This window comes from Notechis scutatus, chromosome 1, assembly GCF_049901735.1.
Source record: "Notechis scutatus isolate UNSWTSFEM ecotype Mainland chromosome 1, rNotScu1.2, whole genome shotgun sequence".
NCBI classification, from domain to species: domain Eukaryota; kingdom Metazoa; phylum Chordata; class Lepidosauria; order Squamata; family Elapidae; genus Notechis; species Notechis scutatus.
Genome location: NC_142009.1, coordinates 265,540,758 through 265,554,007, shown reverse-complemented (window position 1 = coordinate 265,554,007; position 13,250 = coordinate 265,540,758). Strand labels below are relative to the sequence as shown.

At 44.8% G+C, this 13,250-nt stretch overlaps 1 protein-coding gene across 2 annotated transcripts in view; it reads right to left on the bottom strand.

Annotated features, from left to right (window-relative positions):
• HSD17B12 (hydroxysteroid 17-beta dehydrogenase 12) overlaps window positions 1-13,250 on the bottom strand; it is a 71,275-nt gene that overhangs the window by 25,765 nt on the left and 32,260 nt on the right. For both annotated transcript variants that reach the window (XM_087951262.1, XM_087951263.1), the window contains exon 2: window positions 12,453-12,499. In XM_087951262.1, the coding sequence (XP_087807388.1) occupies window positions 12,453-12,499 (47 nt within the window). The remainder of the gene's footprint in view (window positions 1-12,452; window positions 12,500-13,250) is intronic.

Genomic DNA, 13,250 nt, shown 5'->3' with positions numbered 1-13,250 from the left:
AACTGGCTCGCATTTATGACAAAAAATACCGCACAGCAAGCAATGGCTTTGCTTCATGGCTGCTATGATGCTTAATGAGTGTCACAAAAAAGGTTATAAACTAAGGTCCAGTTATGTGGTGACCTGCTCGTCCATTATGACTTATGACTGTAATTGCAGAGTTCAATTACAATCGTAACTTGAAAACTACCTGTAGTGTCCAGGTGAACACACCAAATTTAGCTAAGATGAATGATTACTGATCGATTTTGATCTAATGAAGTTTTACACTTGTAAATGAAATATCTCGATTTTTTTGAATACATATTCACTTGGCCAACCAACAGGCTCACGCATCCCACTCAAATATCTGAATGCAAGTGTAAATACAACATATATATAAAATATACATAGTTACATATATACAATGGATTGGAAACCAGTAAGTATATACAATGGAAACCAGAACTTTTTCTTTTAAGATTATTGGATAAAGAACAGGGGGGATTGGAACTTTATTATATACACTGATTGCAGCAAGAATTTTATACGCTCAAAAATGGGGAAAAAATCATTAGGTTCCATAATGGAAGAATGAATTGAAAAAGTGACGGAATTGGCAAAGATCTCCAAGTTAACCACATTAATTAGGGAAAACAATGTAGCTAGTTCTGTTTCCACTTGGAAACCCCTTCTGGACTTTCTGGAGATAAATTTTGATTTGTTGTTTTAATGATTAGATATGATGTTATTACAGATTAACTAGTATTTACTGTCTTTATATAAGTAAAAAGCTGAGGTTATTATCTTGTGGTACAATTTATTGCATCAAAAAAATTGGAAGCCACTGCTTTTTGACTTCTTTGCCTTTCCTTCACTGTAACCCCCTTCATTTTTCCCCATTTGCATTTTATGTTAAGAAAAAAAAATGAATAAAAAGTTTTTTTTTTAATGAGCAAAACCAAAGATAAACTGGAGAGAAGCCAGAAACAACACTTTACTGAAATGAATTTTCCTATTTAAAAAAACTGAAAGATGTTTAGGCAAATAAAACAGGAATTTCTGTTTTGGAAAGTTGCTATTTTTTTTTATACAAGTAGGTAAAAGTTTTGGTAGAAAACATCAATATTTTTAATTTCTTTTTACATTGAGTACAGCTAAAACAAAGCTAGGGTTCTTCTCCACACAATCTAGAAAATGGAGTTTCATCTTAACCTTTTATTCAGGCTTATGATACAAAATCTAAACACAACTTTCAATCCCTCAGCAAAGTTCAGATCCATTAAAAGAAAACTGTTATGTCACAAATATGTCTATCAGGATATTGGAAGGGCGCAAACCCTAGAGAGAGTTAGCTATGCTTAAGTTTCATAACCACACTCAAATGGACACATGGAGTGGGCAGACAGAGAATAAACATTTTTTAATTAGATTTGATATTTCTGGGATGTGATAAAATGAATGAAACCTTCTAATGTTTATCAGAGAATGGAAAACAGCAAGGATGAAGTAAAAGCAACTTTGCAGCAGTGGTGGGATGCAAATTTTTCTACTACTGGTTCTGTAGGCATGGCTTGGTGGGCGTGGCAGGGGAAGGATACAGTAAAATCTCCAGTCAGAGGTGGTATTTGCTGGTTCTTCGAACTACTCAAAATTTCCACTACCGGCACTCCAGAAAGGGCATTGGTACTTACCTGATACGCCCATTCTCTTTGAGCTGTGAAGAGCATCCAGTAGTGGGAGGTGCTTCAGTCTCTGCATGTCTAGGCTGGGCTTAATTTCTGGAACACTCCTCCTCCTCCACAGGACTCCCCCCCAGTGTTTCCCAGTTTTGGAGAAGATGAGAGAATAAACACCCTCGCCCTCAACGCCTTAATGATTCGTTGGCCGAAACGGGACCCCATCAGATGGAAAAAAAGGTGGGGCTGGATGCTCTTCACAGCTCAAAGAGAATGAGCTATTATGCCCCTGGGGATCTGTAGTGACTGAATCTGATACGTTTTCGCTATCGCAGCCCATAGCCAACGGCCTATTGTGGAAGATGAGACCTTGCATCCCTGAATGTTTGGCTGAAACGATACAAATAAAGCTTCCATTTTTCTGAAAGTCGCTGTGCAGTTAATATATATTTGCAATGCTCGCCTCACATCAAGCCGATGCCATTGTAGTTCCAACCTTTGAGATGGCCTGGGACAAAAGTTTGGAAGTATCAGCTCTTGTGCCCTGTGAAAAGCCGAATTAATTTTGGGTATAAACGTAGGATCAGGACGAAGGACCACTCGGTCAGAATGGAAGACACAAAGGTCTTTTCTGATCGACAAAGCTGCCAGTTCCGAAATACGATGAGCGGAAGTGATCGCTACAAGGAAAACTACTTTATACATCACAAATTGGAGACTTGACGATTTCAAAAGTTTGAAAGGGTACTTAGTGAGTGCAACAAGGACCTTGTTAAGGTCCCAAGTGGGATAACGGTGAACCGCTGGCAGGTGTAAATTTGTGGCTCCTCGAAGGAAACTCCGTATGCGTGGGTGATGAGAAAGAGACAGTAGACCCTCACAAGTGACAACCGATGCCAAGGCCGCCACCTGCCTTTTCAACGTATTAGGTGATAATCCCTTGTCAAGCCCCTCTTGTTGAAGCTGTAGGATTTGAGCCACTGATGGATAGATGGGATCAGTTTGAGACTTAGTACACCATTTTCAGAAACTGGACCATGTGGCATTGTAAATGCAGGTTGTTGAGGGGCATCTGGCAGCTTGGATGGTGGCGATAACTGTTGGAAAACTTTTCGCTCTTCAGACGTCTCCGCTCAACCTCCAGTCGGTCAGGTACAACCATTGAGGGTCTGGATGTTGAAGGGATCCCTGGGTTAGCAAAACCCTGTCCGGCGGAATTCTCCATGGTGTTGATAAGGGTAGACTTTGGAGGTCTGCAAACCACAGCCATCTGGGCCAATAAGGAGCTATCAGCAGAAGCTCCGGCCTCTCGTTCAGCAGCTTCTGGATGACCTTGGGGATCAGAGGAAGTGGTGGGAATGCGTACAGAAGACCCTGGGACCAACGGCAGCGGAGCGCGTTGAAGTTCTCCACTCCGATTCATGGAAATGAATCTGGGGAGCTGAGAGTTGAGGGGGGAAGCGAACAAGTCTACCACTGGCTGCCCGAGTCTCCTGACCACCTCTTGAAACAGGGTGGGATGGAGGTGCCATTCCGAATGATCGATTGTGGCCCTGCTTAGCCAGTCTGCCTGTGTATTCGACAGGCCCCTAATATGTTCTGCTCTGATGGAAAGTCGGTTGCTCTCCACCCAACGACACAAGCGCTCCACTTCCTGCATGAGGTGTTTCGACTGTGTGCCCCCGTTTATGTGAGCTTTGGCTGTTACGTTGTCGGTCAATATTAGTATGTGTTGGTTGCGTACCTGTGGAAGGAAGCTGCGGAGAGCCAGGTGTACTGCTTGAAGCTCCAGCCAGTTTATGCTGCACGATCGTTCTAAGGTGGACCAGCGGCCTTGGGCTGTGAGCTATTGAAAGTGAGCTCCCCATCCAAACAGGCTGGCATCGGTGGTGATGGTAAGTCTGTGGGGCTCTTTGAAGAGGCAACCTCTGTTGATGACTGGTCTGGTCCATCAGAGGAGAGATATGAGGACCTTTGATGGTACCTTGACCTTGTATTTGGAGTTGCTTCGGCCAGAGCACTAGTACGGGAGCAGGAACCACTGGAGGGATCTAGTGTGGAGCCAGGCCCAAGGGATGATAGATATACATGAGATCATCTTGCCTAACAATTTTGATAGTTCAGCTAGGGATACCTTCTTAACACCCCTGATCTCCTGAACTAATTGCTGAATGCTGTTTTGTCTATCTGGTGACAGGAAAACTTTACCTTCCACTGTATCTATGACTGCCCCCAGATGGATTAACCGAGTTGATGGTGTTAAATGATTCTTTTTCCAATTTATTGAGAACCCGTGTTGTTGTAGGGATTGTAATGTGTTCTGAGTATCTCTGACTGCTTGATGATTGGAAGATGACAAAATTAAGATGTCATCAAGGTAACACTGGAGTCGTACAGGGATATCACAGAGATGAGCAGCTAGAGCTGCAAGAACCTTTGTGAAGGTCCTGGGGGCAGAAGCTAGTCCGAAAAGAAGGGCCACATATTCAAAATGGTGGTTATTATAACAGAATCTCAAAAAATTATAGTGGGGAGGCCGAATAGCAATATGTAAATACTCCTCCATCAGATCTATAGACGTAAGGACGTCACCTTTTCTGATGCCAAGTAAGATAGACTGGAGGGTGTGCATTTTAAACTTGAGATATACTAAGAAACGGTTGAGACATTTCAGATCTAATATTGCTCTCCACCCCCCCGAACTTTTGGGAACAACAAAAAGATGTGAATAGAAACCCCATCCTCGTTGGTTGGTTGCTTCTGGTTGGATGGCTCATATATCCAGTAGATCAGTGATCCCCAAACTTTTTGACGCCGCGGCCCAGTACCGGCATCAGCTGGGCGCCGCGGCCCGGTACTGGCATCAACTGGGCGCCGCCATCTTTTTGACAAAAAGATGGGGCGCCAGCGCTTCCAGTGAGCTTTTGGGTAGAAATGGCTTTCTACCGGAAAAGCTCACCGACGCTAGGCCGCCATCATTTTTTGATGAAAAAGTGCTTCCGGTGAGCTTTCTACCCGGAAAAGCTCACGGAAGCACTTTTTACCAAAAGATGGCGGCGCCAGCAACCAGCGACCCGATAAGACTTGTTCCGCGGACCGGTACCGGTCCGCGGAGCAGCGGTTGGGGACCCCTGCAGTAGATGTTGGATAGCTGTTTCCGTAAGATTACGTTTAACCGGGTCTCTGGAGAGAGGGCATGACATGAAAAAGTCTGGGGGAGTGGATTGAAACTCCAGCACAAGGCCAAATCCGATCGTGTCTCTGACCCAGGAATCAGACGTTGAGGAGTCCCATTGGTCCACAAATAATTTAAGGCGTCCGACAATGGGAGTCGGGTCCAAGGAGTTATCTTGGACGCCGGAAAGACCTGTTTTCTGCTCCTTGAAAGGATCTCTTGGATTGGCCACCCCTTCTGCTCCTCTCCCCGAAGTCGTACCTGTCTGGCTGCTGCCCTGGTCTGAATGAAGGGGGTCTCTGGTATCTGGGTGAGAAGGGTCCCTGATAAAAGGGCCAAAAGGATCCCCACTGAAAGGACTGAGGGTTTCTAGAATCTGACTTCCAAAAAAGGGAAGGCAGAATTTTCTTTTTGTTTCAGGTTTCAATTAGTAGCGGGTCGAGGGAAGGGCCAAAAAGTCAGTCTCCCACAGTAGGAGATGAAGCCAGCTTGCATTTGTGCTTAATGTCCACTTGCCAATGTTTTAACCATAGTAAGCGTCGTGCTGTGACATGTGAAGTAATGGCCCTGGCTGAAAACTTGACCTCATGATAAGTTGTGTCAGATGAGAATTCAGCGGCTGCTATAAGTTTAGCAATATCTTGGTGCGCTCGAATGTTGGAATTAGGGACATGCTCCCATAAGAGGTGGAGCCATCTGAGAGAAGAACGGGTAAAAAAGGAGGTGGCCGTGGCTGCTCTGATGGCCCACGCATCAGACTGATGGGCCCTGCGTAGGGCTAGCTCGGCCCGTTTTTCCTCCGGCTTTAATACCTCCAGCGCTTCACTGGGAATGGAGGAAGACGCTAATCCCACTATAGGTTCGTCTACCTCGGGAGTATTCAACAATTTTGAGAAATCAGAGGCCAAATTGAAATATTTCTTGTCATATCCAGTGGGAGCCAGGTACGCCGCTGCAGACGCCTACTGTTTCTGTACTAGGTCCAAAAACATGTGAGGAACCGGGATCACACCTGCCTCAACTACTGGTTGGTTGAAAATTAGATCTTCTGGTCCCTCTCCTGAAGGAGTTGGAGTGGTAGAAGGGGTCGACTTGTTCAGGCGCGCAATGTTTTTTGCCTTAAACAAGAGAGATCTGAAAAGTTGTGAGCGGAATAAGCCTGTAAATACAGGCCCTCATCATCAGACATCCCCCTTTCTAAGGGGTCTGCTTCCGACAGGGGCTCACTGTCATGTATTGATCCTGATTCAATCTGTTCCATTTGATCAATTTGATCCACTTCCTCCTCCTCCTCCTCCTCCTTCAGCCCTTGGGGGGCACTTCCCCTTCTAAATGTACCAGTGTTGCTCCGACCTGGTCAACGACCTCAACAATTGGGAATCATAATCAGCGGTTACAGGATGTTCCCTGGCCAGAACTGCGTGTTGAAGACCTGCTGCGATTCCCTGGCGGATTGCCAGCTCCATCCAGGCCTTCATCCTCTCTGGAACTTCCTCTGGAAGAATGTCGTCCTGTCAAAGACCAGCAGCCGTTGGAGTGAATGTAGCTTCGGGAGCCCTTCGCCTGGTCGGTGTTCCAGGTAACTGTTGGCTCTGAGGAGCCAAGCTGCGCCTGGCTGAGAGGGAGAGATCTAGGGGAGGAGGAGGGTGGGAAGAGGTAGACGGACCTGGACTGGGGGGTGGAAAGTCCTGTGAGGCCCTGTGCACCCCCCGTGTGCACTTATCTATCTGCTTTTCTCATGCTTTATGGAGCCTGTTGGCATCCTTTTCTGAAGCTTTAGAATTCCCTTTAGTCTGCTTAGGTTTGTGCTGAGATTTGGCTTAGACCTTTAAGGTTGAGGTCTGAGAGCTACTACCGCCTGCCATTTCGATTGAAGGAATTACAGTATGCTCGTTATTCAATACAATACTGTGAAGGCAGCTGGCAAGCCCAGGGGCCTGATCTAAGAACAGACCAGTTGCCCTGATGATGTTTTATTCCCCCACCCTTTCTCTCTAATACCTAGCTATAATGAGTCGTATCTCAGTAATAATATTTTATTGATATTAAATGAATAAATAAATAAATAAAAATGAATTTTATTGATATTATACTGAATAGATTATTATTGTTTTGTTATTGTTATTATTATTATTATTATTAATATATAGCTATATGTATATGGATATCAAATAAATATCACAAGGCTAAAATTATTGAAAAATCAAAACAGCCAAATTGAGAACGCCTAAAGGCCCAAGTTGATGAAGGTAGAGGCCTTCAACAACTTCCCTGCACAGGAGGACACAGGCCTAGGTGCTCGCTGTTGTGCATAAAGCATCAGTCTCCACACTCACTTTAGTGATAATGGCAAAGACATCATTTTATACTGCGCGGGAGAAGGCAGTCATAAACCACTCCTGAATTTTTACCAAGAAAACCACATGGATGGAAAATATCAAATGACTGAGGACATAATGAGCCTCTCAGGTCAGATGGCATTCAAAAAACTACTGAAGAGATGCTGAAAATCTTTTGAGTGCTAATATTGTTTATGACATAGCTAGATTTAAGTCTTTGGCATATTTAGTTGCTGATGTTGCCACAGAGGAAAAGAAAATCGATGGTTGCAAAGATAGAATTATATCAGGAACATGGAAAATAAGAAGCATGAATATGAATAAGTTCAATACAGTGAAAGATGAAAGAACTACAAATTGATATCTAAGGCATCAATGAATTATGATGGATCCAGATTGCACATTTCATTCAGAAGATCACATTGTTTACTACTCAAAAATGAAAAATAAATAAGAAAGTGTATAGGGTATAGTAATAACAGTACTTGAGTACAATGCACATCAATGACGTGGGCGGGGCGAGCGAGCCAGATACATAGGACAGGATAACACCAGGGCCGGTAGGTGGGCCCAGCCAGTGGTTGTAACTACCGGTACAGGCGAGCAAGTCTGAACCGGCAGCCGCACACCACTGCATTTAAAGTGAAGTCTTACAGCCAAATTTCTGCATGTGTGCACATGTGCCTGGTCCAGATCAAGATACCAAGTTAAAAAGAGACTGTCATGGAGAAATCTATGTGACTGTTAACAGTTTGTACTAAAATGGCACACAATCAATTACAAGAAAAATAATATTGATCAGGTGTGAATACAATAAGCAAGAATACCATTGTTAAAATTTATATGCAAAGCAGATTCAAGATATTAATAAATTAATTGAAAATATTTCAATTCTGTCGATATTTGAGGTGGGCCAAAGGCAATACAGAACACAGTACCAATATCTTACATGTATATTCATGAGTACAAATTTCTGTGTACTGCCAGTCTGTTCATACAACACCTGACTTATGTAACCTAAATTTATACAAGGAATGCAAAAATGACAGCTGGCTTTTTGCACATGCACACAGAACACAATGTAACATACAAAACAAATAGAATACATAAGAATGACTGGTACTGACTATTTCTACAATCAAGGGACTGCTTATACATAGCTTGCATTCCAAGAGTTTTCTTTTCACACATTACGTGGATATATCAACATGTACACATATCATCATATACAATAGGGACATGTAAAGTATTTTCAATACGAATTCTCTCATATTCAAAACAGAATGCTTCAATTGCTCTAGAAATGTCTGATCTTGAAATTAATGCATAAATAACTGTGTATTACAATAACTTATAGTAACTCACCTCTAATATACATGAAGGGAATTTTAAAAGAAACTTTCACTTCTACAGTATGAAATAATAAACTTGATTATGAGTATAAGGGGCGTTGGTCCTACCTGATAGACTCAAAGGGAGAATCCAGGCTGAGTTGTCTCAAGCCTCATAGCTCTGTAGACCAAGTCGAAAAACTGAGGATACCCACTCCCCGATAACAGCCCCCAGTTCTGAATGAAGTCAAACTGAATTCCGCTGTCCATCATCCTTTGAAAGATAGTCCTCTTGATGAAAATCCCTCTCCTGACTCTGACTAGACAGACTTCAGGATGGGACTGGATTCTCCCTTTGACTCCCCGAGAAGAGGCGTATCAAGTAGGACCAACGCCTCTTCTCCACTGAGCCAAAGGAAAAATCCAAAGCTGATTGTTGGCTGTTCTACAGGCGGGAATTGGTCTGGTCTGAGGTCCTTGCCTCTACATGTACACCCTGCAAGACTCGCCTGCCAAAAGCCGCCTCCACCGAGGCAAAAGTCAATCCAATAATGTCTGATGAATGGGGTCACAGACAACCACGTTGCAGCTCGGCAAATGTCTAGAACCAATGCCTGTGTTGCCCAGGCCACAGTAGTCGCCGCACTTCTGGTAGAGTGTGTGGTGATTCTCCTGGGCACAGGAAGAGCCTGTAACTCATAGGCTTTAACAATACAGGCTCTGAGCCAGCGAACCACGGTTGAAGGTGGCACAAGGTTGATGGCTGAAAAGAGACGAACAGGGACTCAATGGGAAGGGCCCTCCTGACGTCCAAGGTGTGCCATTTCCTCTCCAGAGCATGTTTAGGCTCTGGGCAAAAGTCAGGCAAAATCAACTCCTGTGAACAATGGGATAAGGAGTTCACCTTAGGCAGCAAGGTAGGGCCCAACCACAGAACCACCCTGTCCGTATGAAAAACACAAAGGTCCTTTCCAACTGATAAGGCTGCCAACTCTGAAATATGCCTGGCTGATGTAATGGCCACTAGGAATGACACCTTGCATGTGAGTAGATGCAGACTGGCTTCATGCAAAGGTTCAAATAGAGAAGAAGTCAGTGCCTGCAAGACCTTCGGCAAGTCCCAGGTGGGGTTACAGTGAACCAATGGTGGCTTCAAATTTGTGGCTCCCTGAAGGAAGGCTCTCACCCTGGGTGTTGGGCAAGAGTGTTTGAGTCCTCGAATGAAAGCACCCAGGCCAAAGCGGCCACCTGTCTCTTTAAGGTATTGGGGGAGAGACCTCTGTCCAAACCATCTTGCAGAAACTCCAACACATCTGCCACTGACAGCGAAGTGGGCTCCAATCGGTAGCTGGCACACCAGCCCCAGAAAATCTTCCACGTGGCATCGTATATTCTGGTCATACATGTACATCTGGCCTCCTGGATTGTCTGAATAATTTTTGGAAAACTTCTCCCATTTCAGGAGCCCCCGCTCAAGCGCCAGACAGTCAACTGGAAGCATTCTGCTCCAGATGTTCAATTGGACCCTGGCTGAGGGAGACTCTGTCCGGGAGAATTCTCCAAGGTCTGACGACCGACAGGCCTACCAGATCGGTGAATCAAGGTTGCCTAGGCCAGTAAGGGGCTATCAATAAAACCTCCAACCAGTACCTTTCTGATTGTCCCTGGGATCAATGGAAGGGGGGAGGGAGGCATACAATAGCCCCTAGGGCCACCTGCACTGGAGACCGCTGACCCCTTCCACCCCTGGTGCTGGAAACTCTGCAAAAGACCTCGGGAGTTGCAAGTTCTCTGGAGAGGCAAAGAGGGCCAGAACCGGTTGGCCGAACCATTCTGACATCTCCTGGAACAGACTGGGATGCAGTTGCAGCAACCCTGAGCTCTAGAGCCAGTTTATGTTGTGGGCGAGCTCCTCCTGTGACCACTGCCCTTGGGTAATCTGGGTTCCTAGGTAAGCCCCTCAAGCATACAGACTGGCATCGGTGGTGATGGAAATTCTCTGTGGCTCCCTGTACAAGCACCCCTGATCCATGGCCCAGGATTGCCACCAATGGAATGAGCGGAGAACCGCCAGTAGCACTTGGACCCTCATCACTGAGTTGCCCCTGCCCACCTCTGATAGGGGAACAGAATCACTTCAGAGTCCGAACATGGACTCAGGCCCAGGGAACAATGCCGATGCAGGAGACCATCTTGCCCAGAAGTTGAGACAGCAAGATGATGGGTGCTTCTCTGGAAGACAGGATATGAGTTGTTGCAGTTTTTATGCTCTTGGCAGAGGAAGACCTGTCCCATCAGCATGTCTATGATTGCCCCAAATGCAAGACAAGTTGACAGGACCAGATGGCATTTGTCCAGGTTTATTGAGAACCTGTGCTCCCAAAGTATCCTGATTCTTGTTATCAAATCCTCTCCACCTAGGGTCAGGAAGAGGATTCTATCAGGATGTTGTCCAGATAACCTGGATCCTTATGGGTATGCACCTGAGGTATGACACTACAGCCGCCAGGAGCTTGGTAAATGTCCGCAGGGCTGATGCCAGGCTGAACAGAAGAGCTCTGTACTGAAAATAGCAAAACCTCAGGAACTGGCAGTTGTCTGGATGGATGGGCACATGGAGGTAGGCCTCCATCAGGTCTACCAAAGCCAAAATGTCTCCCTCCCAAATTCCCTCAAGGATTGAGTGAAGGAAGTGCATCTTGAATCTTCAGTATATCAGATGCCTGTTGAGTCCTTTCAAGTTGAGAATTACCCGCTGCCACCACCACCCCGAGGCCTTTGGGATGACAAACGAAATTGCATAAAACCCCCATCCCCTCTGGTTCACTGGAACTGGCTGCATGGCGTGGATATCCAGCAAATGCTGGATCGCCGATTCCCTGAGTGCCCTCTTTGTTGGGACCTTGGAGATGGGGCAGCAAATAAAGACCCTTGTGGGAGAGGAAAGAAATTCCAGAGAGAGCCCTGATGGTATAGTTGCCAGGATCCAAGCGTGCATCATGGTCTCTTCACACTTCTGCCAGAAGAGACCCAGACGGCCCCCTATGGGATAGATGTCTCTGGCATCACTTGTTGTGTCTAAATGGCTTATAGGATCCCTGGAAGGACCTCTTGCCCTCCGGCCTCTGGCAGCCAAGGCTGCTCTATCGGCCTGAGAAGATCATCTCTGGAAGAAGGGCCTATTTTGATGGGGAACACTCGCTCCAGCCTCCCCGTCTAAAGGAAGGCCTCCTGAAATAGGGCAAAGGGCAGTAATCAAAACGCCTCCCCTGAGAAGGGAGGATCTTTCGCTTGTTGTCTCTGGTCTCCATTAAAAAGGGATTCAGAGACTCCCCAAAAAGCCTCTTCCCCTTAAAGGGGGCTGATGCCAGCTTCCATTTGTTCCTGGAGTTCATTTGCCAATTTCGTAGCAAAGAAGCCTACGTGCTATTACAGAAAAGGCAATGGTCCTGGATGAAAATTTGGCTGCAGTGAGCATGGCATTTGCTGTCAATTGTGCTGCAGCTAATATCTTATTTAGATCGTGATGCACCCTAAGGTCCTCAGGTGGAATTCTGCCCTGCAACTGCCTCAGCCACCGCAGAGAGGTCCATGAGACAACCCAGCCTGGATTCTCCTTCGGCTCAGTGGAGAACCAATCATTCTAGGGAAAAATACAATGTATACATTTTCCAGCAGCAAAATCTAACGTTAAGGACACTATCAGAGGATAACCATAATCACAGCCTCCTCTCTCTTGCACAGTGGAATTCATCTTTCCCATTCTAATCCAAAATGAATTTACTTCTAACTTTTAAATGTATTTTGTGGTTCCTTAATATATATGAAGAAAACATTTATTCTTGAATTACTTTTATAAAGGGAAACAATTCCAAAACAGATCACTACTAAAAGAATACATAGAATCACTATTTGGGGTAGGGCTGAGGTATACAAGTTTAAAACTTACCGCTTCTGCATAAGCCTTTCCAATTCCATCTGTAGCTCCTGTGACAACTATAAAATAAAGGGCAGAGAAAATAAAATTATGAGAGTGAATTAAGATTTCCAAAGTACAGAATATCATAACCACTGGATACTAACATTCTCATTACAAAGGGCCCTTTAAAGAGACTCTTTAATTTCCACCCCAATTGAAGGATTGTAAGTCCTCAACTTACAACCATTTGTTTAACATCCGTGCTGAAGTTATGACTGCACTGAAAAGAGTGGCTTACGATCAGTCCTTGCACTTATGACCATTGCAGCATCCCTGTGCGCAAAATTTGGGTACTTGGAAACTGGCATTTATTTATGATAATTACAGCATCCTGGTATCATGTGACTGTCATTTGCAACCTTCCCAGGTGGCTTCTCACAAGCAAAGTCGATGTGGCAAGTCAAAGTTGCTCAGTGCCTGCATGGTTTGTTCAATGACTGCAGCAATTCACTTAACAATCACAGCAAAATGATGGTAAAACCAGGTGTCATTAACTTAATGACCGCATTGCTTAGCATTGGCAGTTTTGGTTCCAATTATGGTTGCAAATAAACTTCAGATATTACCTGTAATATCTGCATTATTTTATCATGTCCTTAAAAATTAGAATTTGAGACTATTGTGAATTAATCAGCAATATCCAGATGCAAATGATTCCATTACAAGGTAACATGAAATAACAAGTTCCTTATATCCCTAACACAAATTACCAGTCACCATTATTTCACAATAGAAAAAGCAATCTGACTTGCTTTGGACCATGAGACA